This window comes from Brachycentrus maculatus, unplaced genomic scaffold (genome assembly GCF_059751285.1).
Source record: "Brachycentrus maculatus isolate JH-2025_06_01 unplaced genomic scaffold, ASM5975128v1 h1tg000518l, whole genome shotgun sequence".
NCBI lineage: Eukaryota > Metazoa > Arthropoda > Insecta > Trichoptera > Brachycentridae > Brachycentrus > Brachycentrus maculatus.
In genome coordinates, this window is record NW_028281264.1 from 591,425 (window position 1) to 619,190 (window position 27,766).

Sequence of the window (27,766 nt, forward strand, 5' to 3'; positions counted from 1 at the left end):
GAACATTTTCTATGTAGCCGCGGAAATCATTAATGTCAATTTCGTTATGAAAAAGTTTATTGAATTCGCATACCGAGCGTGCTCCGATACATGATCTCAATCGGATTATTGTGTGACAACAAAGGGTTAAGGGCCGGTTCGGCGAACTCTAAAAATTTTAGACACCGGTTCTAGCAAACCGATGCGAACCGGCTAAATCCCACCACTGAGAACATTGTTCCGCAAACTGGTGTACCGTGGTGATTAGTGGTGTGCCGTGGAAAAAAGCCTAGTTTTGTAAAGATATTAAATAAACATTTTTACAATATTATGTGTTTTCGTATTATATTTTGATAAAAAAGCAATATTTTACTTATTTTTTCTTTGGTGTACCTCTAAAATTTCTTAATTTGGCAGGTGTACCTTGAACAGAAAAAGTTTGCGGAACACTGCTCTAGAAGAGTGAAAAGTCATAAAAAGAAGAAGAATTCGCAATACGAGCAGCACTACCACGTATCGAAGCCATCGACAATATTTCAATAGGTGGGTATCAACATGATTTTTATTATTATTATAAAATACATAACTTATTTAAATAATACAAAATAGTTGGTAAATATACAAAATATTTCAAATATGTTTAACGTTTCTACCTCTCTAATAAAGTAGATACTTGTGTTTAGAGAGCTAAGCTCAGTGTCGGTGCAGTAGCCATTTGCTATAGATTCCCGATTGTTGCTCCCGCCAAGTGCGAACTGCGTTCTGCATGCAAAGGAGGTTACTCCGATTGAAATTCATCGCCAATTGAGAGAAGCGTAAGGTCCAAAGTGCGTGAATAATGCGCGGGAGTGGTGCAAATAATTTGCTCCTGGCTGCCTTATAACAATTATGACGAGCGCAGCAGCAAGCCGTCGCATACTATGCAACCGCGTTGAGTGTGCGTCATTATCACCCATCTATTTTTCTGGAAGGTGACCCAGCGTACAGTCCAGACGTCACCCCTAATGACTATCGTCTGTTTCCGGCCCTCAAAAAAGCCTTACGGAAGGACGAAAATTTGAAAACGATGAGGAAGTTCAAGAAGCAGTTCTTCTCTTTTTACGGGAAGCTGGTTCGAGGAAGGAATACAAAAGTTCGACTCCCGGATGTGGAAATGTCGAGTGTTTTTGTCTAAAATTTCGCTCATGAATCGCACGAAATTATAGTAATTACATAGAGTAAATCCACTCACGAGTAGGCATAGGCTATTAAACTTAAAAAGTCGAAGCCTAAGTAGGGTCATGATAAGCGGTGTTGCATAAGCCTAGCTAGATTTCAGTCACTTGGACGTTAGGTAAAAAAAATGTGGTAAGTCATTGAGCACGAAGGTGACTACATCAAAAAATAGCTGAATGTTCATGTTTTCTAACTATGTAATATTATATATTAGCGATAAATCTCAATAATTACGAAAAAAATTGCAGACCTTACTTTTCATATGCCCTTGTAGTATTAATATTTAATTAGCATTTACGAGTATTTGTAGTAAAATATTGATGAAAGAAAAAAAACATTTAAATTAAATATATTATTTGCCGAGTAAGAACTTTACTTCACAAATAATTTTATAGTCGTTGGATTCATAGGATGGAAACATTTCTCTGCAATTTTTTTTTTGACAGAGCTCATTCTTTTTACTTTTCCTTCATTGCTGTTCGTTATTATCTAGGAAGCTAAACGGGTGGTGATTTATTGCGGTAAACGTATGTAATATTTGATATTCAGTAAATTGGCAGTGTATTTAACATTTCATCACCGAATTTCAGCTATACATTGGCTTTTCCATATTTTTTTAATATTGTTTATTGACGGACAACTGCGTCATAAGTGACATATTTGTGAAATGTGAATAAAACAATAACATTTTAAGATGTCTCTAAACGAGAATCGTGCGAGCTGTAGCAGGATGGAGGAGGATGACCTCCCTACTAGTGACCCGAAAACTCTGTACAACATTTGCTTGCGGGCCGTTTCGAGAAATATTTTCATTATTTGCGAAAGGTCCGATGACATATGCGGTGGATTGAAGCTGAAGGATGACATTATTTTTCCGCGTGAGATATGCGAGCGATTTATCCTCGCGTATCAGTTAGAGTTTCCGGTAACTGATGCGTTCGTTAATATATTCCGCGATCATTCGAGGACTAGAGTCAAGACCATCAGATTGGATAGGAGCTCAATCACCGATGAGGGAATGGAAATCCTGGCCTCGCACAAGTTGCAGGAGATTTTCTTGAACAAATGCGACAATCTGACCATCGAGTCTTTAGAGAAGATATCCGTGAACTCGGCAGAGTTGATAACTCTGGATATTGGTAGCAATGTGCCATTTTTCACCGAGTGGAACCCCGAATGGCAGAGCACCGGCTTCGCCTTCATAGCTCCGGCCCTTCGCCACCTCGTCATGCGTCGGCAGCCGTACCCCATAGTTCAGCTGCAGCTGCTGACCACTCTCACGCACCTGGACTTCTCCGAGTGCCAGTTCCTTCCCAACCTGCCGAACCTGACTCCGCTGGAGAGCCTGCTCTCGCTGGTGCTGTACAATGTGCCCCGGCTGTACGAAGTCTTGGATTGGATCTGCGCCATGACCAAGTTGCAGGTCCTGGACATCTCGCAGAGCAGCGAGCGTACGGGGCGCTACGTCACCCCCAACGCAGTGTTGGGTCACATCGTGTGCAGCCTGCCGGACCTGGACTATCTGGACATTTCCGGAACCAACTTGGCTGGAAACGGTATAGCCGAAGGGGGCTGCGACATCCCCGGTCTAGCTTCTCGTATGGGCACACCTCTCTCCTTCCTGGGCCTCTACGGGACTCAGCATGCAGCCTGTTGCCGACATGATATTCCAGCTATTAAAGTAAGATTTACTTGTTTCTTGTTCTTGCTAATGTATTGCTTTATATTATTATGATATGGGTTCTAGCTATAAGCCAGAGGGTTTGAAATGTATTTCAGACCTTTTGAAGCATTTATCCTCGATTCTCTTTGTGGATGCAATTTTTTATTTTTCTTTCCCGTCGATCGCGTACCTTAGCACACCGCGCCATGAGGATGAAATTTACTCATTAATTGCCATATTATTAGGATCTGGGAGAAGTCTAACTCTAAAAGCGTTACCAAATGAACTTTGAACGAATGAAATACTTTTTAGCCGGCCTTTTTTTTTTTCAACTGATATGTTTTAGTCAGATTTTTTAGATATTTTTAACAGTATTTGATTTGATCAGCAGACATCGATGGTAGACAGATCTCGAGGTGACGGGAGATAAACTTAAAGCCATAAAAACAATTTTAACTTCAAATAGTATTGTTTTAAAACTTAGAACAGCGTGTAGTAGAACAAAGGAAACTCCACTGGTAATTTTTTTCAAATCAATACTTCTTGCTGAACATATGTTAGATTTATATAGGGAATTGTCTGCAGGTAGGATGGTTGATGTGAAATACACATCACTAACATTCAGATAAATTGAAAATAAATATTTCTTGATATCATTTTACACTTGGGGGGATAGGAACCCGCGATGCCAGTTTCGCTGTGAATTATCTACATCAGGCCTGGCCAACACATATAGCATCCCGGGCCGCATCGATGACTTAAAATTTTCCCAAGGGCCGCATACAGAAAAAACATTATACAGATTTTTTTAAAGTAACAAATGTCATACTTATTGATTCTTTGTAAGTACATATTATAAATAATTTGAATGCGGGGGAAATCAGAAAGTAAAATCATGGTAATTGTGAAGAAAGAAAACATTACTACGACCAGAAGTGAGTAAAAAACATACAATAGACCAACAAAAAATGTATTGGTATAGTAATAAACATTTTGAAAATTTTTAACAATCAATATTATTTTATTTATTGTTTCGGCATTAACTTTGTGGTAAGACATGTTACAGTGATTAAAGAAAACACTTCGTTTTTTACCACCTGAGTTTTATTATAGACTACATGTTTCAGAAGTTAAACTTCCATCATTCAGGTCTGTATAATAACTAAAATATAAAATATAAAATTGTTCTATAAATAAGGAGAGGGGAAAGTAAGGGTAAAGTCCCCTCTCCTTATTTATAGAACAATTTTATATTTTAGTTATTATACAGACCTGAATGATGGAAGTTTAACTTCTGAAACATGTAGTCTATAATAAAACTCAGGTGGTAAAAAACGAAGTGTTTTCTTTAATCATCAATATTATTAATTGGGACATATGTATAAAAAATACAATTTTTTTTAAATTTTTTTTAAAATAAAACAGTGTTAAAATTTTTATTTTAGTAAATACCAATTTATAAATGACAACTCAGTTTGAGATTTGAGTTTCTCTTCGCTTACTTAATTTTTTAAAAAAAATTTCTCAATCTATTTTAATAGTTGAAGTTGCACACTGTTGAAGGTTTTCGAGATTTTTGAGATTGCCTTAAATTGGCAATGCTGAAGAGCGTGCGAACAGATATTGTTCACTGTTTTATAACAACATGCATGACTTGGCTCATAGAATACTTTAGGGCATAAATTTTGTTGATGCATCAAACCGTGTATCTCAAATATATTACTGGTTTAAAAATATATTCTTTATACATGACCGCGGGCCGCACGTAAGGGCGTCGCGGGTTGGCCACCCGTGATCTACATAATTATATCATAGCATATGAGAAATTGTTTCAACATTAACGGGAACATTCCATAGAAATAAAACCCAAATTCTGTCTATATCCCAACGTAATAAAATTAGAGTAGTGCGCAGTAGTTTATTTGGATTTTACAAACAAAATTACTTGAGTTTCATTTCTCACAAAAAGTAAAGTGGAGTTCTTTTGTCAACACAGTTCAAGAGTGCAAACGTGAGTTGACAAATTCAATAGAGTATAAAAGAAAAACAAAAATCATTTTCATAATAATAGAACAAAGCGTGCAGTTGACATGTGTAGGGGACAATATGTCAAGAGGATTGTCACTCCATATGTTGAACATTATGAATATATTGTATAAGAAAATGTCGGGTGCTATTTTGAAAGACAGTTCATCTTTGATTGGCAACTCTGATACTACAAGTGAATTGAAAGTGAGGTCTAAAGGGCAGTAGAGATACATATTAGATATGGACTTGTAAAGAAAACGTCATTGAAACGTCCATGTGAAACATAATATTAAATTTGAAATGGACAATAGGGGGGAGGCTTTAGTTAATTTTTATACTGTTAATTATGGGTCTAACATTACTTATCTTTGTTTTTATGGATTTTTTAACACGTTGTCGGCGGGACACGGCATTAGCCGTTTTTCGCGGACTGTCGGTCAACTGCGGGACACGGCAAATGCCGTTTTTGTCGACTGTCGGTTATCGGCGGGAAGCGGCAATATACGGGTTTGTTATCAGCGTGAAATAAAACGCGTTGAAAGGTAATCTACTACCTGGGTGCTAGGCGACAGTCTGTTGACATTATTTGAGATGTCTTGTCCAGATTGGCTAGTGTGTCGCTTGTAAAGGTATCCCCAGAAATCTAGAGTTTTTATGCAATCTCAATCTCAAGTTTAGTTTGAGCCGTTTCACGTATTGGAGTATTTTTCATACCGCTCGCACTGTTTTGTTTACTGTTTGGTATGTTATTATTTGATTATATTAGCATTGTATAGGGAATGATACCTCGGAAGGGAAGACTATTTTTTATAGTTTACAATGCTTCTAAAATTGTGAAATACGGAATACTTAATTAAAAATTATGATTATAATTTATTTTTGATGATCAAATGTCATATATGATTTCTTCGAAAATTTCAATCGAAAATATTATTTGGTTTAGAAATTGTGTCAATTTTAAGAAAGCGATATATTTTTACGCTAATCGCGAAAAACACCCGCTATAGGCTAGAGTCTATTGTTCGAAGCGCCCGACTACAATGTGTTAATTTAATAATGTTAAAGTTTAAGACTTTGTTTGAATAATTCGAAGGATTTTTACATGGTTGATATTGTACATGTGATGGTAATCTACTTAGTGGTTAGTGAATTCTAAAACAATATTACTTTTGAGCATAATTTATGTTCTCTGATAGTTATTTTGATATTGGATGTAGATATAGAATTTGATTGATAACACGACATCACTCAATCCAAAGAGTACAACTACACCGGCCGTCAAACTGCTCGGCGTGTTCTTAGATTCTGATCTCTCCCTTGAGACTCAAATCAGCAAAACAGCAAGTACATGTTTTTATCAGCTAAGGCAAATCAAAAGCATTCGCAAGAATCTGCCAGTTGATGCTGCCCGTCAATTAATAAATGCGTTTGTAATATCGAGAGTAGATTATTGTAACGGTATATACACGGGTCTACCAAACAATAAAATGACTCGACTGCAATCAGTGTTAAACGCAGCAGCGAGACTAATTTTTGGAATTTCTAAATTCAGTCACATCACCCCACTACTTCACAAACTCCACTGGTTACGCTTTCTTGAAAGGGTTGAGTATAAACTCTGCCTACTCATGTATAAATCAATACACAATATGGCTCCAGAGTATCTTAAGGAGCTGTGTATTCCAGATGAATTGGTTGATAGACGTCTCACGCTTCGATCGGCTACAACATCTGCAATGGGCAAAGTTATCTTACCAGCTCGCAAGCAACGCACTAAATTTGGCGAGCGTGCCTTTGCTGTTGCAGGACCGACGGCGTGGAATGCTCTTCCACCAATGGTTAGAAATAGTGAGAGTGAGATGATCTTTAGAAAAAGACTAAAAACACATTTGTTTGCTAAATCATTTCCACCATAATATTTTCCCCAATTCATTCACAGTGAAGCGCCCTTGAGGTATTTTTTTACGAAAATGGCGCTATATAAGTTATCCAATTTCATTATTATTATTTATTATTATCGAAACGCGTGTCACTATAGATCTATTACAATACTCATATTTCATATGGTTACAAATAAAGAAAAGCTTTATAGTGTAGTGGTAATGCTGTAATTGGGTTGTGAAGTACCAAACACACACACATGAAATTTGAAACTATTTTATAAAGACAGCTAGTAAAAACAAATATGTTAGTCTAGTGTAAAGGCCTAGCCCATTTCTCTGCACAAATAATTACAAATGTATTGACATTTATCTTTGTGTCATCAGCTACCACCAATTGCCTTTTCTTTATCCGTAGATCACAGGACATGCCAATGAAGACCAAATCTTGACTGCGGCCACGAAATACATGAATCGCTCAGAGATGCTGACTCGCGTGCTGAACGACTTGTACCATATCTTCCGATATGAAAATGATAAACACATTGATCTGGCCAAATCACTCGTTGTCGTTTTGGACAGCATGGAAAAACATGTAAACGAAAAGCACATCCAAATATCTGGAAGGTAATCTTTTTTAATTTTCTGCTGTTTTTTTTACAAATTCGGTTTAGATACTCAAAAATTAACATTGTTAATGTATTGAATAAAATATACAAAAATACATAAATTCATAGGCCTGAAGGGCTGATTAATATTAATCAGAAGGGCTTCTTTTTTTTCTTGGCTACAAAAGGCTGATACCAAAGATCCATCGGTGGAATAGAAACTGTTTAATTATCTGGGTAAAAACACTAGCATAATATATCTCTATGTTTGTCTAGCAAAAACACTATCACTTTTAAAACATGTGAATAAGCTAACATTACTGACCTGGGCAAAGTCTCCAGCTCATAAGTTCATTGCCTCATCAAGTGAACAATCTCAATAATGCGATTGTACGATTTTGTATTAATTAATTTCATTAAATATATTGTTGTTTATTTTATAGTGCGACTTTGTTCTACATCGTCAAAGAAAAGGATAAGTGCCCTATAAATACTCGCTCCAGGCAGAGAATCATATCGTGTCTGCTGAATGCCATGGAGATCCACATGGATGATGATACGATGATGAGAAACGGTTGCCTCACCCTTTGTAAATTCAAAATTCCCAATGATGTCGTAAGTAAAACATTGCGTATAATTTTTCATATAGATTTTTTTGTTTTTTGTTGTTTTGATTTAATCTAATTTTTTCTTTAAAAAAAAAGATCTAGACTAGGGCAAATTAAAACTAAATTGATGTTAACCCTTCCCTTACGGTGCTAAAAACTTTCATGTGCACCGGTGATATGTATTTTGTACACCATATGAAAATGTGGTTTTAAAATGGGAAAAATGTAAATATTCCTAAATGTAACAATTTTGTAATGTCAGCTCTCGTAATTATCTGAAAACAAGAAAAAAATACATCGCAAGTAGCCGCAATAGCTAGCGTAGCGACACGACTTTCTGAAAAATTCTGAGCCCGTATCTATTATATTTTATATTGGTATTCTCATTTTAAAAGTCCAGCTGTAGTAAATACATATCACCGGGAGGGGAAGGTTAATGAATTTCAATGATTATTCAATTATTGTAAACTGAAGGGATTACCTTAATAAGTATACCGCAGGGGTAGGCAGAGAGAATAGAACGCCACACCACTCTGTCTTTGCATACATTCTTTGCCTCTTCCACGTTCATGCATCTCCTCATGCATACCCGCCGATTATTTCGACTCCTGACCTGACCGCTTTCAAGTATTTGGCATACCTCATCGTGCCAAGTTCTTCTCGGTCTTCCTCTGCTCCTTTTTCCAACTATATTTGCCTCATAAATTTGTTTTACGGTTCTTTCCTCACTCATTAGTTTGTCAACTTTTACCAGAATATTTATATTACCGGTTACCCATGTGCTGGTATGCAAACCTCTTAAGTATACGGCGGTGTGTGTATTGCCAGCTTAAGGTACCCATTGATACTAAGTGTTCCCTTTTCAAATAAAGTACAATGCCCTGAAAATTTGTCTGCTAACTTTGGCTCTATTTCATCTCCTTCTTCAAACCCTTATCCGCACCCCAATAGTGCATAGGGCACTGCATAAACACAGTGTTATCTTGATCATTGTTAACATATGAAGGAAAGGTGATCAGCCCTCCGATTCAGGTACCAGTCCAGGGTATCGAACAAATTTAAGAGTGAAAAAATCTCTTTATTTTATTTGACCCCCCTGAGAATCGAACCCGGGACCTCCAGAACAGTAGCCGAGCGTGCTGACCATTGCACTACGGAAGTGGATTATTTTACTATTTCATCAAAAGATCTATTTTAATGTTTCTTTTTGTAACATGAATATTGAATTCACATGTGTATTTAAGTTTAAAAATTATACACCCGAGACAATGAATATCTCTACTTCTTTGTTCTACACCTTAAAAAAAATACAGTAATGTGAGATTCTGTTATCAGTATTCCTTCTCCTTTCTTCATTTTGTTATTTCATCAGTTTGTTATCATAATGATGTTGATAAATTTATTCTAAACCACTGTTGTATCACTATGTGATGAATTTATAATTAATTGCAATTTGCACATAATAGAATAAATAATATTAAGTAGGGTAAAGAAGCCAGTTATTAGCTGTTTGAACAGGGTTATTCAGTTGACGTTTACAATATTTTGAGTGAATATCTTTGTCCACCAACTCTGGGTCAGCATTAATTTTAAAACAAACTATTAATTATATAAATTAATATTATGTTCATTTTACGATCATTCTTATCTTCAAAGGTTTCTTTAAGTTATCAAGACAAAGTAATGCAAAATAATAAATACTGCTTTGTCATTGTTGACCCATTAGTAAAATGGTTTTTGATTTATATTAAAACAGTTAATACAGAGGAACCCCAGATGTCCGAAATCCCGGGAAATCTGAACAAGATTTTGAAGATAAACATTTGTAGGAAAACAACAACACATTTATTATTACATAATTTTTTTACACATAACCTAATTTTATTTAAAAATTATAAAAAAGTTAATAAAGTACACAGTACTGTACCTGTATTGCCACTCAAGTACTGTAACATGTATCATATTAGATTGAAATGTAAAAAAGTTGCAAATAATGTACATATACCTTAAAAGAAACATCATATGTTACTTCATTAACATTAGAGCTTAATGATTAAGAAAAAACATAAAAGCTTTCTAAATCCAATAATAGATGGCTGTTGTAAACTCAGTCACAGAATGTCACGAGATTGATCATATACCACCTTGATCAAAAAGTTCCCGGAATGTGTTCAGAAAATTAAAAATACAAGATTATTCACCAAAATCTCTCCAAAATACTCTCCATCGACTTCAACCCATTTATGCCAGCGCTTGATTGGTTTTCAATATGGCCATCAGAGCCATCCTCGATTTTTCAATGTCCTCATCTCGGATGCTGTAACGGGTTCTGGGAGCGATTTCTTGAGTCGACCAAATAGGAATAAGTTGCAGGAAGCCGAATCAAGAGAATTCCGTGGTTGTTGGATGGTATTCGTTCCGTTTTTAGCCAAATGGTCACGAATAACAATGGCATGGTGCGACGGTGCATTATCGCGACACAAGATCCACGAGTTGTTTGCCCACAAATCTGGTCATTTTGGCGAATTGCTTCACCCAAACGTCTTGAGCGGATCCAAAAGCGATGCCTAACTCTTCTGCCATCTCTCTAATTGTCAATTTCCGGCTTACGGTCATCCATTCTTTGATTTTGTTAATGTTTTCGTCGAAGGCCTGCCATTACGTTCATCATCGTTGACGGATTCATAGCCACTTCTGAAACGTTCGTTTTCTTCATAGTATCATTACCGAAACACTTTTCTAGCATTTTCAATGTCGTCGCACCACTAAAACCGCAAAATTGAATACAAACTCGTCGTAAAATCCATTCCATTTTTCAAAATTGTAAAAATTCCAAAACACGCACAATCGCAGATGTACACAATACGGCCCCACTTTTACAAATGTCAAGCTATCAAGCTGAAAATTTCATAGAATATCAATGATAGATGTAGCAACCTAAGAAAAAAAGAAAACTCAAATCGGGTGACTAAAAACGCCACACAATAGTGATTCCAGGAACTTTTTGATCAAGGTAGTATGTACGACTTCCAAATTTGAGTAATGTGGTTGTCAATCATGGGTAGAATGGTGAATATTACTCATGTGTAAAGTAATCACATAACCAGATTATAACAGGTCGTAAGTCCTGTAAATACCCACACTTCCATATAATTCTTCATCTGTGATGAGATGTTAAAAATATAAAATAGAAATACATTAGAAGTAGGTATCAAATTGTGGTGGAGTGGGTTCGAACCGAGAAACTCTGACTTAAGAGTCCGCCACACTTACCACGGGACCACAACCCGACATGCTACTGGTTGCACTTTTGATTTACAAGACGATCATGATGTACTCTAGTATTTTAGACTATATTTATTGATGATAAATTGTTGTTGTTTTCATTTTAGGATTATTTTATTATTATATTATGATTATTATATTATTTTATGTTATTCGCAATTATGAGTCATTATTATATAATTATGGATTCCTTTTATTTCTTGATCCACACTTACCACCATAATATCAACTTTCAGTCTTTTTTTGCCCCAAAATCGCTTTTATACAGAATATATATGTCAGTAAAAAAGTTGTTAATTTTTTTCCAGTTTTTAAATTTTTTAATGAATACTCAAGGGGTTAAGCGGGGTATTACTGTTCTAGAATTTTAACAGTTTTATTGGTTACAAATAAAGTAAAATAATCCATTTTCAACATTGAGATGCTAAATGTGTCTAATTTCAATTTCAACGTGTGTAATATCAGATTATGTGTACTTTTGAAATCAGCGGGGTCAACTAATCTTACTAGTGCAGATGGGACGGCAGCAACTCGTTGTCTATGTATTTATTTTAATATGATCGTATCTTTCTGATGTGCATTTATAACCGGTATGATTTGCATTGAATTCGCATGCAGTTTTTCAGTATGTGCTCACGCTATCTAATCTACCAATATCAGTGATTCAGTTATTTTAAAATCCAGTATTTTTTGTATAAGGTTCTCGCTTGAACTATTGCCAAACTATCTTCTATACCTCTGCACAAATCAGTTATTGTCCATATTTTAGTTTGCACATAATTCTCTACTGTAATGATATGAGAATCTTTCCATTCCTTTGGACGGCGACATGAGTGAGACAGACTACGCTTGTAGGGGCAAATCATCCGTGAAGATAAAACATTTCCATGCATTGCCGGCGCATGCGTCAAAATGCCTTGGCGACAAGTCAGTTTAAACATGCCTCAATTTAATAAAAGTATTGTACAATGTCCACCTTCCGTAGTGTAATGGTCAGGCACGCTCGGCTATCATTTTGGAGGTCCCGGGTTCAATTCCCAAGGGGGTAAAATAAATAAAAGTGATTTTTTCACTGTAATATTTATTCAATATTACCATGGACTAGTACCTGAATTGGAGGGCTGATCACCTTTCCTTCATGTGGAAACGATCAAGATAACACTGCGTTTATATGACACAGTGCCCTATGCACCATTGGGGTGCGGATAAGGGTTTTATTATATTATTATTAATGTACAATGTAACCGCTACTACTACGCACAGTACACACACCCACACATATCCATGTGACAAGTTAACGCAGTTATATCGGGCAATTCAAAAGTAAATGAATATTAAAATTTGTGTATAAATGACAATTATACAACAAAAATCGATTTAGCTGTAAGAGGATATAATGAAGCAAAAGTGTTTGATAGATTTTGTTGTTAAAATGGATTCGTCTATGAAGAAACATCTTCAGAAAGCAACCATTTTCGAAAGAGTTTCTATGACAGTCCAAAATGATTAATTGGATGCAATATTTTATATTTGTCATGAAAAAGTTAGTAAAATTTTGAAGCTGACCTATTTTATGTAGTATCGTTTTTGGAGTGAGATGCAGTGCCACCAATTTCAGCCACCGGCCGCCTCTGATTGAATTTGAAAATTTGAATTTGAATTTTTCTGTTTCAGGTGTTTGAATACAAACGGATAGTTACCGTTTTATTGCATGGAGTGACCGATGGGAATCAAGAAGGATTTGTTCAGCGTATAGCTATCTACCTTCTCAACACTCTGGCTTGCCAAGTTGATGGTGGACAGAAGCAGTACTTGGGTGACCGAGGCGCTATTTCGGTATGATTCAATTATTTTTCTTTAGATTTGTTTAAAAAAAATTACAAGAAAAGAAGAAAAAATAGGAATAAATACGAACTTTCTTTGAAAAAATTATAAATTTAGTTAAAATAATAAAAACTTATAGAAATGAATAAAAGCTTTCATTTAAATAAATGGATTTTACAAATAACTATTGGGTCATATAAAAAGTTTCTTGGTACATTTAAATTTTATTATTTTTTTATTGAAAATCAATTTTAATCGAGGACATGTTCACCATTATTATCTGTGACCTTTTTCCATTTTTCGGGTAGCTTTATAATTCCATCAGTGTAGAACTAGAACTGTGGTTTATCGTCAAAAAACTTGAGCAAGTGATTTTCAGCGGTGCTTTGGTCGGTAATTTTTTTACCATCAAGAGAGATGTGCAGAGACCGAAACAAATGATAATCAGACAGTGAAAAATTCGGGCTATACTGTGGATGCATCAAAACTTCCCAACTGAGTTCATCAAAGATGTCTGTGGCCACGCATTGTCAAGATGGAATACAACTTCTTTTCTGTTGGCCAATTCTGTCGTTCTTTCTGGATCGCTTCGTTCAAACGGTCGAGTTGCGCACAGTTCAGGACCAAATTGATGGTTTTGCCAGGTTTCTGTAGCTCATAATAATTCCCTTCTAATCCTACCAAACACTCAACATTACTTTGTTTGCTGGTAATTCAGACTTTGAAGTTGTTTGTGGCGGGTCACCAGCCTTTGACTATGATCGGTTGCATTTGATATTCTCGTATTTCACCCGCTTTTCATCGCCTGTTATGATTCGCTTCAAAACTGGTTCGATTTATATGCGTTTCAGCAGCATTTCACTGATGGTAATTCGGTCAGTCAAATTTCTTTGCATTAATATAAATTTATGATTCAATTAATGCCACATGAGTGGCATCCAAACATTCAGCTTCTCTTTGTAGCCTGCTCTTTTCAAATGATTCCAAGCTCTCATGTGGTTGGTGTTTAGTATCTCCGCTTTTTCCTGACAGCTTGCGTGCCGGTCTTGCTCCACCAGTTTTAAAATTTCATCGACTTTCTCAGTGACTGGCCGACCAAAGCGAGGTGAATCTTTGACATTGAAATTTCCGGAACGGAATCGATCAAACAGTTCCCGGGTCCTTCGTTTATTAAAAAATTTCAATTCATATTATGTTTTTTTTTCTCAATAAGTTATAAATCGAAATTTAGAATTATTTATCATTTACATCTTACAATTAGTAATATTACAAAATTTAAAGTTTCAAAAATAGTTTAGTAAACACATTAAACCAATTTTGTTTCCGCGAAAAGTAAATTGTGTAATTCTGTGCTATTAATCAAAAAGATAAATTTTTACGTGTCAAGGTTAATAAACATATGCACTAAATTGATAAAAATATAATGCATAACTAACTAACTAACTAACTAACCATCACGCCCCTTTCCGCAGGGGTAGGCAGAGAGAATAGAACGCCACACTACTCTGTCTTTGTAAACATTCTTCGCCTTTCCACGTTCATTCATATAATGCATTCATTGGAAAATTAAAATTTTGTTAATGTCTCACAACCCTATTGTATATTTTCAATAGCAGATGTCGGCAATTACGTCGGCGAGACATTTAATCTCCAGTGTGTACGGCACAAAAAGGAAGTGGACATTATGAGAGCAGCATTTACTTTTAGTCATTTAGTTTGTGATTTTTTTATAACGTTGCATACATTTAGTTAAATAAAATGCGAGAGATGTTTTCATCGAGCTGAAGATAAAACAATGGCACAGAGTGTAAATTATCAAACACATTTAATACTTTTGAATTATTTATGTTTCAATTGTGGTTTTTCTGGCATAGTAACCCCAAAAGTCCTGGTAACCAAAGGGTTAAGCACATGTTCATTTGAGAAAATCTGGTGAGTGTTGCCAAATATATAGGCATTAACACCATCTAGTGGCGAAAAACCGCGGAGACTTTTTATATGACCTATTATTTTTAAATTGAATGGTTTTAAATAACCAAAAATAAAAAAATAAGATATTGCCAACATTTTATTAAATTTGGATGATTTATAATTGGTGTGGTTTTTCCTATTTTCCTCATTCATATTCCGTTTTTTTTTTTCTTTTCCACTGTATGAAAAATAAACTTTAAAGTATTCAGGCATAATTCAAAATTCATAAAAATTGTCATTATAATTTTAGATAGGATAAATCTTATTTGAATGAATGCAATTAATTTTTTTCATGCGGTACAATGCGATGCGACTTATGTATATATGTGTTATTTCTTGAGCGATTTATTTAATTTTGTAATACTATATAGCATTAAAAATTATTGTGTAATGGCGACATTATGTACCAGATAATTTTTTTGTACTTACAAATGACACTTTATTTTTTTATCCATGTACCTGGTGGAGCATTATAAAGAGCGGTTTTGAGAACTGAAAAATTGTGTTTAATATTTTTATAACTTATTAAAGTTAGAATGTGGAAAATACTGAATTTTTCCTAGTCATTTTAAAATCGCCTGTTATATCCCATTTCATGTTGGTGAGCAAAATAAACTAATGGACTAGGGCAGAGGTTCCCAATCTTTTTCAGCCCGTGGTGCATTTACAAGTTTAGTATTTTGTGACGGCAACCCACTTTAGTAAGCTATTTGGAATATATAATGTTATTATATGTATGTACATACATTATAGTCGAAAGAAATATGTACTTACCTACAATAATAGTAGTTGGGTAGAAAGATGCTAGCTCTCAAAAAAGAAATTGTTGCTTTATATAGATACCCGAGAATATTTGTGGTTTCGGATAATGATAGAGGATCGACTCATGGTGCCCCTCTTTACTTTCTACGGTGCACACTTTAGGAACCCCTGGACTAGGGCTTCAATTCTTCTTGTTTGGGTGCCATGTCCGTATCTAGAGATTTTGTCATGGCCCTGAACTGGTTCCTGTCCCTTGCGGTGTGGAACAGTTGCTTCACTCAGAGACCCTTTCAGTTTCTGATGCTCAAAGCCGTGACATCCTCCTTCCTACTCCTCGTCTTCCTTCCACCTTCCCTTGGATTATGATTTGGAGTAGGGCCTCAGTTACAAACTCATTATCCACACAGTGTATATAGGTTTAATTTTGCTTATAAAAAATACATATTTATTAATTTTACATATACAATATTGTATAATGGGTTTGTCATTAGGAAGGAATCTTAAATTTTATATGCTCTACTTTTAAAGGGAATTTTTTAATTTCTTTTGTACATATTTTGTCCATCATTTTCATTTGCAAAATTCACTTGTCAAAAAACTGTATATAGAAAATTGGCAATGTGTACATCATCATCACATACGTAGAAACTTTATGAGAATAGTATTTCATTTCCTTTCTTTCCCGCGGTTTTTGATAGGAATTTTTTCATATACGCAATGATATTACCCCTTTGCAATGTTTTCTTGATATTTGAATTGTAGAATGTTTAACACATTATGTTTTCCATTTTTATTTACGGATTTCAGTTAGAGTAGTACCAATTATCTCATCATTTTTGGTATTAACTTATTGGCCAAAATCCGTAGTTGTAGTCTATTGTGTCGTGTTATTCTATCAGCACGTTATGATATGGTTTTGTTTTCAGAGGATGCTGATGCTGATAGCCGATCGCCTGGAAAGGCAAGTATGCGATGACGTACTGGAGGTGGCTTGGAGCACCATGTGGAATGTCACGGATGAAACTCCCGACAACTGCAGGCGTTTCTTGGACGACAGGGGAATGATGTACTTCCTCGGTTGCCTTCAGGTACATTCAATTCATCTTATATTACAATTTAAATAACTTATAATATACAATCAAGTATGTTTTATAATGACTAAGGGTGTCACGTTTATTTCAAAAATTATAATATTTCTCTTATTAAATGGGTCCTAAAAGATGCATTTATTTTCACACAAATTTTTATTATATATATATATATTTTTCACCTTATAGTCCTGAGTTTGATACCATCAGATTGCTATTTATTTTGATCATTGCAAATATTTTCAAATGAGAAAGAAATTCAATATGACAATGAAGTAAAAATTTAGCTGGAACAGTTTTTTGTCTAAAGCCAAAAAAGTTTTATGAAAAAAGGATAATGATACTTCCTGAAAAAAAAAATATAGATAATAATGGACATTATATGAGTCGTTAATTTGGAATGTGACCTAATTATATTTATATTTTAATTAAGATATTTAAGAGTTTGAGTTTCAATAAAATTAAAAATATACATACAGGATAACAATGTGAAACTATTGGGTCATCAGTAGTGCGGTGTTTTTATAGTTCTTTTGTATTTCAAAATTAAGGTTCTTTTTCAATCTAACATAATCCTTCACTTTCTGCGATGCTCATCCATCTATATGGTAGCTTGTTATGCCTCTTTGCCATAATTCACTTGCCTTTGACGAAAAATACTTCTCCAGTATTGATTTGACATCTTCTGTTGAATTCATAATTTTTCCATTCAAATTAATTTTGAAGACTGCGGAATAAAAAATCAGATAAGGCATCGTCCGGCGAATATAGTGGGTGGGGCGGGGCATTATTTCCCACTCAAAATGCTGTGTGCAACCAAGCATTATCCTGATAGAATAACACTTTTCGTCTTGAAACCAAATATGGTTATTATTCTTCTAATGTTACCTTAAGCCCCTCAAGTTGTAGAAGACCTCATTCATTATTGCTTGATTTGGGTTTAATAGCTCAAAGTGGACTAAACCTTTCATATACCACCAAACCAATTGCAACACCCTATATGGGCGAAGGTCTTCTTTAGCCTGGGGTGTTACTCCTTTTCCTACCCACTACCCTTAGCGCTTGACTCTTCTATAGAGAACCCATTTCTCGTCACTAGTCACTATTCAATCGAAAAAAGGCTAATTTCTGAGACGTGACAGCAAACAAGAGCATACATTCACTCTCTGTGCGTGAGTAGACTCCGAAAGATTGTGAGAAACCCACTGATCTAATTTGCTGTCCTTTTCAATGGCAATTAGGTGTCAACGATTGATTGGATGATCAAATCCAAATTTCTCTGCCAGTTCTTCAACAGTTACTATGGGTTTTTGTTCCACCAAATTCCTCAGGACATTCTCATTAATATTTTGTACATTAAAAGCATCATCCTCATTAAGCTCAACATACTCTCGAGGAAAAGCTATTAAGGTGGGTACTGACCGGAGCATTTCGTCGTAACGTAACACGTCAGTACACTGAGCCGAGCGCTCCATCTATAGTTTCGGATGCTCAGTGATACTCGTCTCGAGCGATGTTACGACGTTATGTTACGACAAAATGCTCCGGTCAGTCTCCACCTTTAGGCTTCCGGCTCGAAATATCTGGAACCACCACTGACATTGGCTTATGCATATTGTTTGACCTCCATATACTGCATTGATATTCATCACAGTTTTCATTGCATTGTTGCCTTTTTTGAACTCATAAAGCATAACATGCCACTTCCATTATAACCTTGCAAAAATACTTCAAAACTTGCGCTAAGAATGAGGACAAAGTCAAATTTCTCCCTGCTGTTACAACAGGTAGTTCTGTACGTTTCACTTCACTTTATACAGAACATGTAAATTTACGCTTTACTATTACCATGAAAAAATTATTAACAGGTGGACACTTTTAAAATAAATGGGTCACATATGAGATTAAAGTTATTTTATGTATGGAAATGAGTTGTTCTTCATTTTCTTATATCCTACAGAGATTGGTTCTTCATTTTTATCTTTAGTATTAGGAATAAGAGAGAGTCATATCGATTTATTGTATTACTCGTGGGGGTGTGATACGTTCTTAAATAAAAAAAGTTCTTTTTGTTTTTGAAGAAAAAATGTAGACAACATTTGAAATTTTCTAGGGAAATAAATGTTATTTTTATACATGTCAAGTAAAAGTGATAAAAATAATAGTAATAAGAATAATATTTTGAATAAATTGCTATGAAAAAAATTACCACTTCTTCTTCTTCTTTCTGTGCCACTTCTAACGAAGATCGGCGATCATCATGGCTATCTTCAATTTTGATGCTGCAGCTCGGAACAGATTTGGTGCTTCTGCCAAACAATTGTCGTAGGTTTTTCAGCCATGATGTCCTTCGGCGTCCTTGAGTTCTTCGCCCCTCAATCTTTCCTTGTATGATTAGGTGGAGAAGGCGATATTTTCCATTTTTCATGACCTGTCCGAAGTACATCAGCTTTCTCTGCTTGATGGTTGGAAAAGCTATGAAAAAATCACCACAATATGATTATTTTTCCATTATTGTCATGTGTATTTGTGTCTCATGTTTAGTATAATTTTGCAGAGGTTCCCCGATAAAGAAGAGTTATTGCGCAATATGATGGGACTGCTTGGCAATGTGGCCGAAGTGCCCGAGCTACGTTCCGTGTTCATGACCTCCGAGTATTTGACCGTTTTCTGCAATCTGCTAGACTCTCGTTGTGACGGGATTGAGGTAGGTGGAAACACGTGTGAACTTTTCGTTGTTTATCTTTTAAATTTATATTTAGTTTATTATCAAAAACCTTTCTCACTTCTGTCTTTAATTATTATAAAAATATTAGCTGTACACCAAAATGTTGACAATCTATATAAATAAAAATTTAAAAATAAGTTTTTTTCAAAATCTTAAATTTCCAAAAATTATTCACCGATTGCTTTGAAATGTTCACATGTTGCATTTGAACTGGTGCTAATTTTTATATGATTTTTGTTTTTATAAATAAAACCTCCCATACTGTATATTCCGGAGCTTCTATTTTGCCTTTGATTAGGTGCAATAACTCGCACTTCTCTCCTCTAAGCACATGCCCCAGATAGAACACCTTCCGGACTTTGATATAAGTCAGCAACTGTGTCCTTGCTCTTGCTCTTTGTAGCACATTTGTATTGCTGACCATATGTTCCATGGAATGCGGAACATTCTACGATGTAGCCACATTTGGAATTTCCTTTTATCGGTTCATAGTGCTTATCGTGAGGGTCCATGATTCAACTCAGTATAGAAGTACTGACCAAAAATAATGCCTAGCCACTCTTTGCCGATGTTTGCTGTGGCTGCCGTCACAAAATATATATCTCATCGTATTGAAAATAGAGATATTTAATTTTTTTTTTTATAAAGAAGCATGCGCCTCTATGATTGATTAATTTAGAAACAATTAGGTATTCACACTGAACATGGAATGTTTTATGGAAATGCCAATTGTAAAAATGCCACTTAGACTAAAACAAATAAAAAGAACAAAAGATAATTCAATTTGAATCTTAGAGAATTAAAAATATATTACTGAGAAATCATCAGTTTATTTTGACCAGAAATCAAAATTAGCTTAAAGACAGTCTTTTTACATTAAACAATGCTCAAATAACAAGTAAACCCCCATGAAATCACTATTTTTATATGTAAAGCCGCTTTTGTGATGTAGAAGTAGGACTGTACCAGGTCTGTTAAAAAATTATCCGACTTCAATTCATAAAAACAACATTTATTGAGATACAATTAAATGGCACTTATCCCCTTCAAAGTAGTCCGCTTGCCAATGGTTCTGCCACTGGCGGATGCAACGCTGGAAAGACTCTTTTGGTATGGCGCGCAGGTGGTCCGTCGCAATGTTCATGATGTCTTCCTTGGTCTCAAATCTAATTCCTTTCAAAGGCATTTTCATTTAGGAAAAAAGCCAGAAATCACACGGAGTACATCAGTACAAATTTTGCTGAGGGGCAAATCTTCAGTCAAAATGGAATGAATGGATTCAACACTAATGGTCACTCCGTCAGCAAGTTCTCTGATCGTTATTCGATGATCTTGCATGACCAGGGTCCTTATTTGATCAATGATAACATCATTTTTGGATGTTGAGGGCCTACCAAATCATGCTTTACTCTCCACTGATGAGCGGCCATCTTTGAAGCGGTTATACCACTCCTTTATCTGTGTGGTGCCCATTGCTTCGTCCCCAAACATCTTATTAATTTTGCGGATAGTTTCCACTTGAGAATCCCCAAGCTTTAAACAAAATTTGATACAGTGATATTGTTCAACTTTTTCTGTCATTTTGTTAAAACTAAAATCTGACGACAATAGCATGTACTTATTCACTCTTGAACGGCGTGGCAACGGCTAGTGGTGCTGTGGTTGTGATAAAAATTGAGCCTGAGCACTAGGTATTAGGTATACAAATGGTTATTTATATAGCTCCGCTCTCAATGCATTATTTGTTTTGCCAATAAAAATTTTGGTCGGATATTTTTGAACAGACCTCGTATGTATGGCATTCGGCTGTTGAACTTACAGGTGAGCTACAATGCGGCGGGCCTGTTAGCGCACGTGGCATCCGATGGGCCGGCCGCGTGGGTCGTAATGGAACCCTCGCGCGAGCACGTGCTCAAGTGCATGGACGAGGCTGTTCGGCGCTGGAGCTTGACCACCAAGCGCAACATCAACTACCGCAGCTTCTTCCCCATCCTCCAGCTGTTGGAGGTCTACCACACCCCGCAGTGCCAGTACTGGGCGCTGTGGGCACTTGCCAACCTGACCACTGTCTACCGTAATCTATTATTAATTTATTTATCAGTAAAGATCAATATATGGACATTTGTAATCTGATTTTAACCAAGAAGATCAATTTATTAACCCTTAGAGTGGGAACCATCAATAGATGGACTCTCTATTAATGCGTATAAAGTGCGGAGCGTCGGAATACCGACTATTGCGCAATTTGATTTAGGTATCGACCTGTACGGACGTGTCTTAGCGCGCGCATGTATAACATTTTTAATAAGTTAATAACATTTATAAATAACCATTTAAAATTATTTCGCTGTGAATTTAACATTGATTTTTGTATTTTTTGAAGTAAAAGCTTTTTATTTATACCTACAAAATATCAAATTTGTCAAGTAGTGATGATGAAAAGCAATTAGCAATTTATGCAAAATATGTGAAAATAAGTTAAGCACTATAAGGGTTAATGTCAAATACCATAAAAGCTTCTTGTTTTAAAATTTAAGAGGCTGAAATTCTAGATATATTCCAAATTTTACGGAACAACTTGAAGAAACTTTGCAAAAAAGGTCACAAATGAATTGTACATCCTTATACATATTTAAATTAATTTGACAGCCCTTGAATTGTATGATGTTACCACTCATTTTGGGAAATTCAACACAAAACATGAACCTAATGAAGTTTTGTTTTATTGCAGCGGAGAAGTATTGCTCTCTCGTGAAGTCCGAGAATGGATGTGACCTGCTGCAGAAAGTTCTGGATCACCCGGAGCCCAACCCGGATATCAAGGCTCTGGCGAAGTTAGTTTGGCATAACTGCTACTACTAACGCCGAATGATCTTTGGGCTGTCCTACAACCCATACCCCAATAAGTAATCATCAGCAGACGTTCTAACATGTTCTAGTGGAGTGCAAATATAACAAACTTCAGTTCCTCGAGTGATGAGTTTATCAGTAAAAGAACTGCAATTTTTGTGTTGTTTCTTCCATTGACATTCGGCAAACGTTTAAGTTCGGTAGTTATTATGATTGCGTTGCTTATGATTACTAAACAGCACTGGATCTATGTGAAATCGTTTCAAAATTAAGAGATATTGTTTAAAAACATTCAAAGTTGGGTCGGGTGTGTTTCAGAATGTTGTTGGTGTTTGAAAGTTACTCTTCAGGTTTATTTATGTTCTCATAAACTTTTTTGGATTGTTTTGTTTTTAAATTTTATGCAATGTTGAGTATTTACGAGTAATTGAGTGTGCATATTATTTTGTGATGGTCATATTATAACATTATCAAAATTGAAAATATTTGGATGAATAAGTACAGATACTTATTCTGCTTGGGGGGTCGTATATTACCGGGTGCAGGGAGAGTTCTCCCATATTCTCGGATTCCACTATGTTTCTTTCACCGATGAACACTGATCCCTTGTTATCACGGCTGACTCGCATTTCTGTGACACAACAAAAATTTGTCTCCTATATAAGTATCACAGAGAACTGTGTGATTTGGGTGAGTGTAAAATTCAATTGTATGAAAACGGACACGGTTAATTTCACTATTTGAATGTCGTAATTGGTGAAAACTTTTTTAACCTTCAAGTATAGTTGGATTGAAAATTACATATCAAGTGGCCACGGGCAACTAATTCACAATATTTTTTTTACTTGGTCACCATTTTGTTTTCAAATTTACGAGTTATTAATCCCCAACAATTATAATATTTGATAAATAAAAAAAAATACAAACATATTTGAAAAACTGAAACTCAGATTCATGTATAAAAAGTTATTTTCAAAATTATTTAAGTACTAGGAAAGGCCTGAAAATATTTCAATAATTTTTTTTTTTTAAAAAGGTGTTTGAAAAATAATATTTTTCATCACTGTATTACAATAATTGTATTATATACTATATTTAATTGACAAGTGTAACCTTTTAAATGTCTAACTATTTATAACTGGGTAAATAATTACAGAATTTGAAAATAATAAATGTGGATAACAATGGAACAGGGCGAGACACGTGATGTAAGAATAGAGAATTAAGATCGATAGAAAATATCAAGAAATGGATATAAAAAAAAACATTGCAGATGAAAAAATATGTAAATTTATTTTAATGTTACTCAAATAAAAAAAAAACATAATTAGTAAGAATCGATTTAAGTGTATAACACATTCTATTTCTTTATTTATCCTAACATTTTCTCCTCTAGTTCATTTTGAAAATGCATTTTCTATTTTTGTACATACATTTCCCATAACTATAACTTCAATTAAAATATACCGGATATACATTTATGTGTCATTTAAAAAAAGTTTTTTTTTTAGTTTTCAAGTGGTAGATATTTTTTTTTACATTTCCAAATAACATAAATTTTTTGAGCCTCTTCTAAATTTACTTAATGTGCGATACTTACACTTAAAAACCTACCATTGTAATAAGTTAGATCCTATTTTGTAATAATTCAAATGTATAACGTGTGCACACCCTATTACAGCAACACGGAATGATTTAATTATATTTAACCTCTATTTGATTAAGTGACATTGACATGTATTTCATTTACATCTACTAGAATGTATTATGAAAGTAAATTGGTGTTAATTTCCAGGTAGACATAAGTATATGTGAGAAATTTGTGTAAACTAACTATTATATGTACAAGTCTGTAATGACAGATATTATTCATATATCATTGGTTTATATGTAAAACTCGATATGCAGAAAATTGTGACCCAGATCTCACTTAATAATGTGAAATATTAACCAATTTTTTACAATCCTTTTTTTAAAGTAAATTTATCTGAGTTTTTTAACAGGGCAAAAAACTAAATTTTACGAGTGTCATCTGAGAGTCACCTATCAAAATGAATTGCTCCCAACCAGTCACTTTTTGGTGCGGTGAGGGGCGAATGATGGCAGCGAAAAAATAAAAATAGTGTTCAAATAATGGCAGGCTAATTCGAAAAACTAAATGCAAAAATATGGTTTTGCTGGAAATCTCTGGAGAGATTATTTCTAAAATATTCAATAAACAAAAAAATAATGGATGGCAAAATGATTTTGAATTTTTTAATGGTAATTCAAAATGCGAGTCACTGCCACTATTCTGTACATATTGAGTTTTATCTTTTAACCGAAGATATGTATATTCATTATTGTCTGTGTTGCATTACAACTTTTCGTACCCGTACTTGTCTTCTTACAAAGAGTGCATGTGAAGATTGAAGAATGGTCTGTCTTCTTAGTGTATTTATGTCAACTGTTCCTCTGCGGAAACTCCAGCCGCCGTAAATCATCAGTTTATATAATTAATGGTATGATATTATATTAAAACGTTTATCTGATTAATTTTATGAGGCAGTTTTTCAATCTATGTACTAAAATATATAATATAAATATAATCCTATATTTTACAGTTATAATTGGATTAATATCGCCATGAAATATTATAAAGAATTTGTTGTAATAATTATTCCCGAAAAATAGTGCTCATTTCAGTATTCAACGTAATATCTGTTGTGGCGATATTTAATTAAAAATATTATTGGAATATTTGATACGTAAAAACTGGCAAGAGCCTTCAATGTTTGGTGTTATCTTCCCTATCTGTGTCCAGTTTATGAAACTGCATATTTGATTAAGTACTCTTGAAATTAATGTTAAATTTAAATTCTTTAAATTATTAAGAAATGTAATTAGGCTTAGTCAATTCATCTACATATTCATTGTTATTTTATTGAATTACGCAGCGCAGTTAATTGAACCGAGTGTGTAACACTGGATCGATCCTGCGTGGAAATTTATTATGTGTTCAAAATAGTCAACAGGGCAAAGGGCTCTCGACTTCATATTTTATGTTATTATTAATTAGTGTATTATTCAACTAAACATAGCAGTTAATTAAACCGAGTGTACAACTAAATTACACTATCGATTGTGTGTGGAAATTTATTATCATATTTGTTTAAAATAAGTCAACGGGCCAAAAAGCTCTCGACAACATATTTGGTGTCATCTTAGTAGTGTATTATTGAACTTTGCGTAGCAGTTAACTAAACCGAGTGTATAACTAAAGTACACTCGATTGATTCTGCGTGCAAATTCATTATATGTGTTTAAAATAAGTCTAAGTCGGAGAAAAAGCTCTTTACTACATATTTGGTGTTATCTTAGTAGCATATTATTGGACTATACACATAATAAAATGTGCTCTTATGGAGTCCTACATAAAAGTTCTCTCTATCAATGTATTTGTTTAACCGGGCATTAGACACATTACTATATCCTTGTTATTACTTTCCTGTTTCATTGCAGCACTTTATTAAACTTTGTATTTACTGTAAAAGCACTCATGATTCCATTTCATTGACAATTTCGTATGAAATATTTGAAGAAGTCCACTGGGCAAGAGTCGTAAAACTACATATTTCAATATTTTAATGTAAACATACCTATTTGTTGTAACAACTATTAAAATTGTGTGTTTAAATTAATAAATATATAAATAAACTACTTAGTCTTTTGGTTAAATATTTTTTATGCCATATATATATTACTCAATACCCTGTTTAATACCTTAGTGCAAGGGTGGCCAACACGCTGCGGGTGTCTACTTGCGGCCCGCGGAGCAAATCACACATTTTTTCCTTTAGTGTACACAAAACCACCAAAAGAACATTCCATCGTGCGTAGTTCGTATCATATCCTATATATGGGAGTATTTCACTATCCTGACAATTTCAAGACGCATACCTAATGGCGTCATGTAGTAAAGACGTTGAATTAAAGAAGAGAAAAGTAACAGAAGAACTGAGAAGTTTTAAAGACAGATGGACACGGTGATATTTAAATCAAAGCCAACGTGCCTGATATGCAATGATTCTGTTGAACATGCAAATAAGTTTGAAAAGTACCTAATTAATATTTTTATATAATATATATAAATATATATTATGTACGTAAATATCTTGTTGGCTTTGAAAAATATAATAAATTTTCTTATACGGCCTGGTAGGAAATCTCATTTCTAAAATCTGGCCCAACTACTGAAAATGTTGGCCTACTGAAAATGTTGGCCACCTATGCCTTAGTGTCTATCTATGAGAAGTCCAACGTTTTACTCAGCGAGTATGGGCAAACCTCTCTTTATAATAGCCTCCCCTAAATGGCAAGTGATTTTGGCTCTTACAAACAAAATACACTGTGGCAATAATAAAAAAGGATTTAAGAGGAGATGGAGAGAGGAGAACAAAAAAACTAACAATTATTAACCTCTCCGTGCATATCGCCCCAACCATGGGGCCATAAAATACCAGGTCAGATAGCGTATGGCCCCACGCTTGGGATATAGTGAGTATTTTAAAATAACAATATTCGTTAATTATGTGCGTGGTATATGTTTAAAATGTTAGTAATCAAATAAAAAAAAAGTTTTGAATGTAAAATATGGGCAGACCATCGTCCATATAAAAATTCTAAGTTATTACATCCATATTATTTTTTGACATCTCATCAAAGATGAAGAAGAATATGGAAGTCTGGGCATTTGCGGGGCTAACGACCGTCATGAGCTGGTTTAAGTGATCACTTTACACACGGGTAACATTCATCAATTCTACCCATTATTGACAACCACACTACTCAATTGCTTGGAAGTTCTATATATATATATATATATATATATATATATATATATATATATATATATATATATATATATATATATATATATATATACATATATATATATATGTATATATATATATTATATATATATATATATATATATATATATATATATATATATATATATATATATATATATATATATATATATATATATAAATAAATATATATATATACATATATATACATATATATATATATACAAATAAATATATATATATATATATATATATATATATATATATATATATATATATATATATATATATATATATATATATATATATATATATATATATATATATATATATATATATATATATATATATATATATATATATATATATATATATATATATATATATATATATACATATATATAATTATATATATATAAATATATAT

The 27,766-nt window shown here is 34.1% G+C and overlaps 1 protein-coding gene across 1 annotated transcript; it reads left to right on the forward strand.

The window, feature by feature from the left end:
• The first annotated feature begins 1,645 nt into the window (after positions 1-1,645).
• LOC148301779 (protein zer-1 homolog) lies at positions 1,646-24,609 on the forward strand. Its single transcript, XM_088272728.1, has 8 exons — positions 1,646-2,875; positions 7,184-7,392; positions 7,817-7,988; positions 12,941-13,102; positions 16,750-16,911; positions 19,469-19,618; positions 21,461-21,713; positions 22,371-24,609. Exons 1-8 carry the CDS (start codon positions 1,889-1,891, stop codon positions 22,499-22,501), a joined length of 2,226 nt encoding a protein of 741 aa, XP_088128854.1. The 5' UTR covers positions 1,646-1,888; the 3' UTR covers positions 22,502-24,609.
• Positions 24,610-27,766: the final 3,157 nt, after the last annotated feature.

Excerpts from the sequence above, each read along its gene's own strand:
- LOC148301779 (XM_088272728.1), top strand. The coding sequence starts at position 1,889 with ATGTCTCTAAACGAGAATCGTGCGAGCTGTAGCAGGATGGAGGAGGAT. Across the intron at positions 2,876-7,183 it reads ATGATATTCCAGCTATTAAA|ATCACAGGACATGCCAATGA; the intron begins GTAAGATTTACT and ends CTTTATCCGTAG. Across the intron at positions 13,103-16,749 it reads GTGACCGAGGCGCTATTTCG|AGGATGCTGATGCTGATAGC; the intron begins GTATGATTCAAT and ends TTTTGTTTTCAG.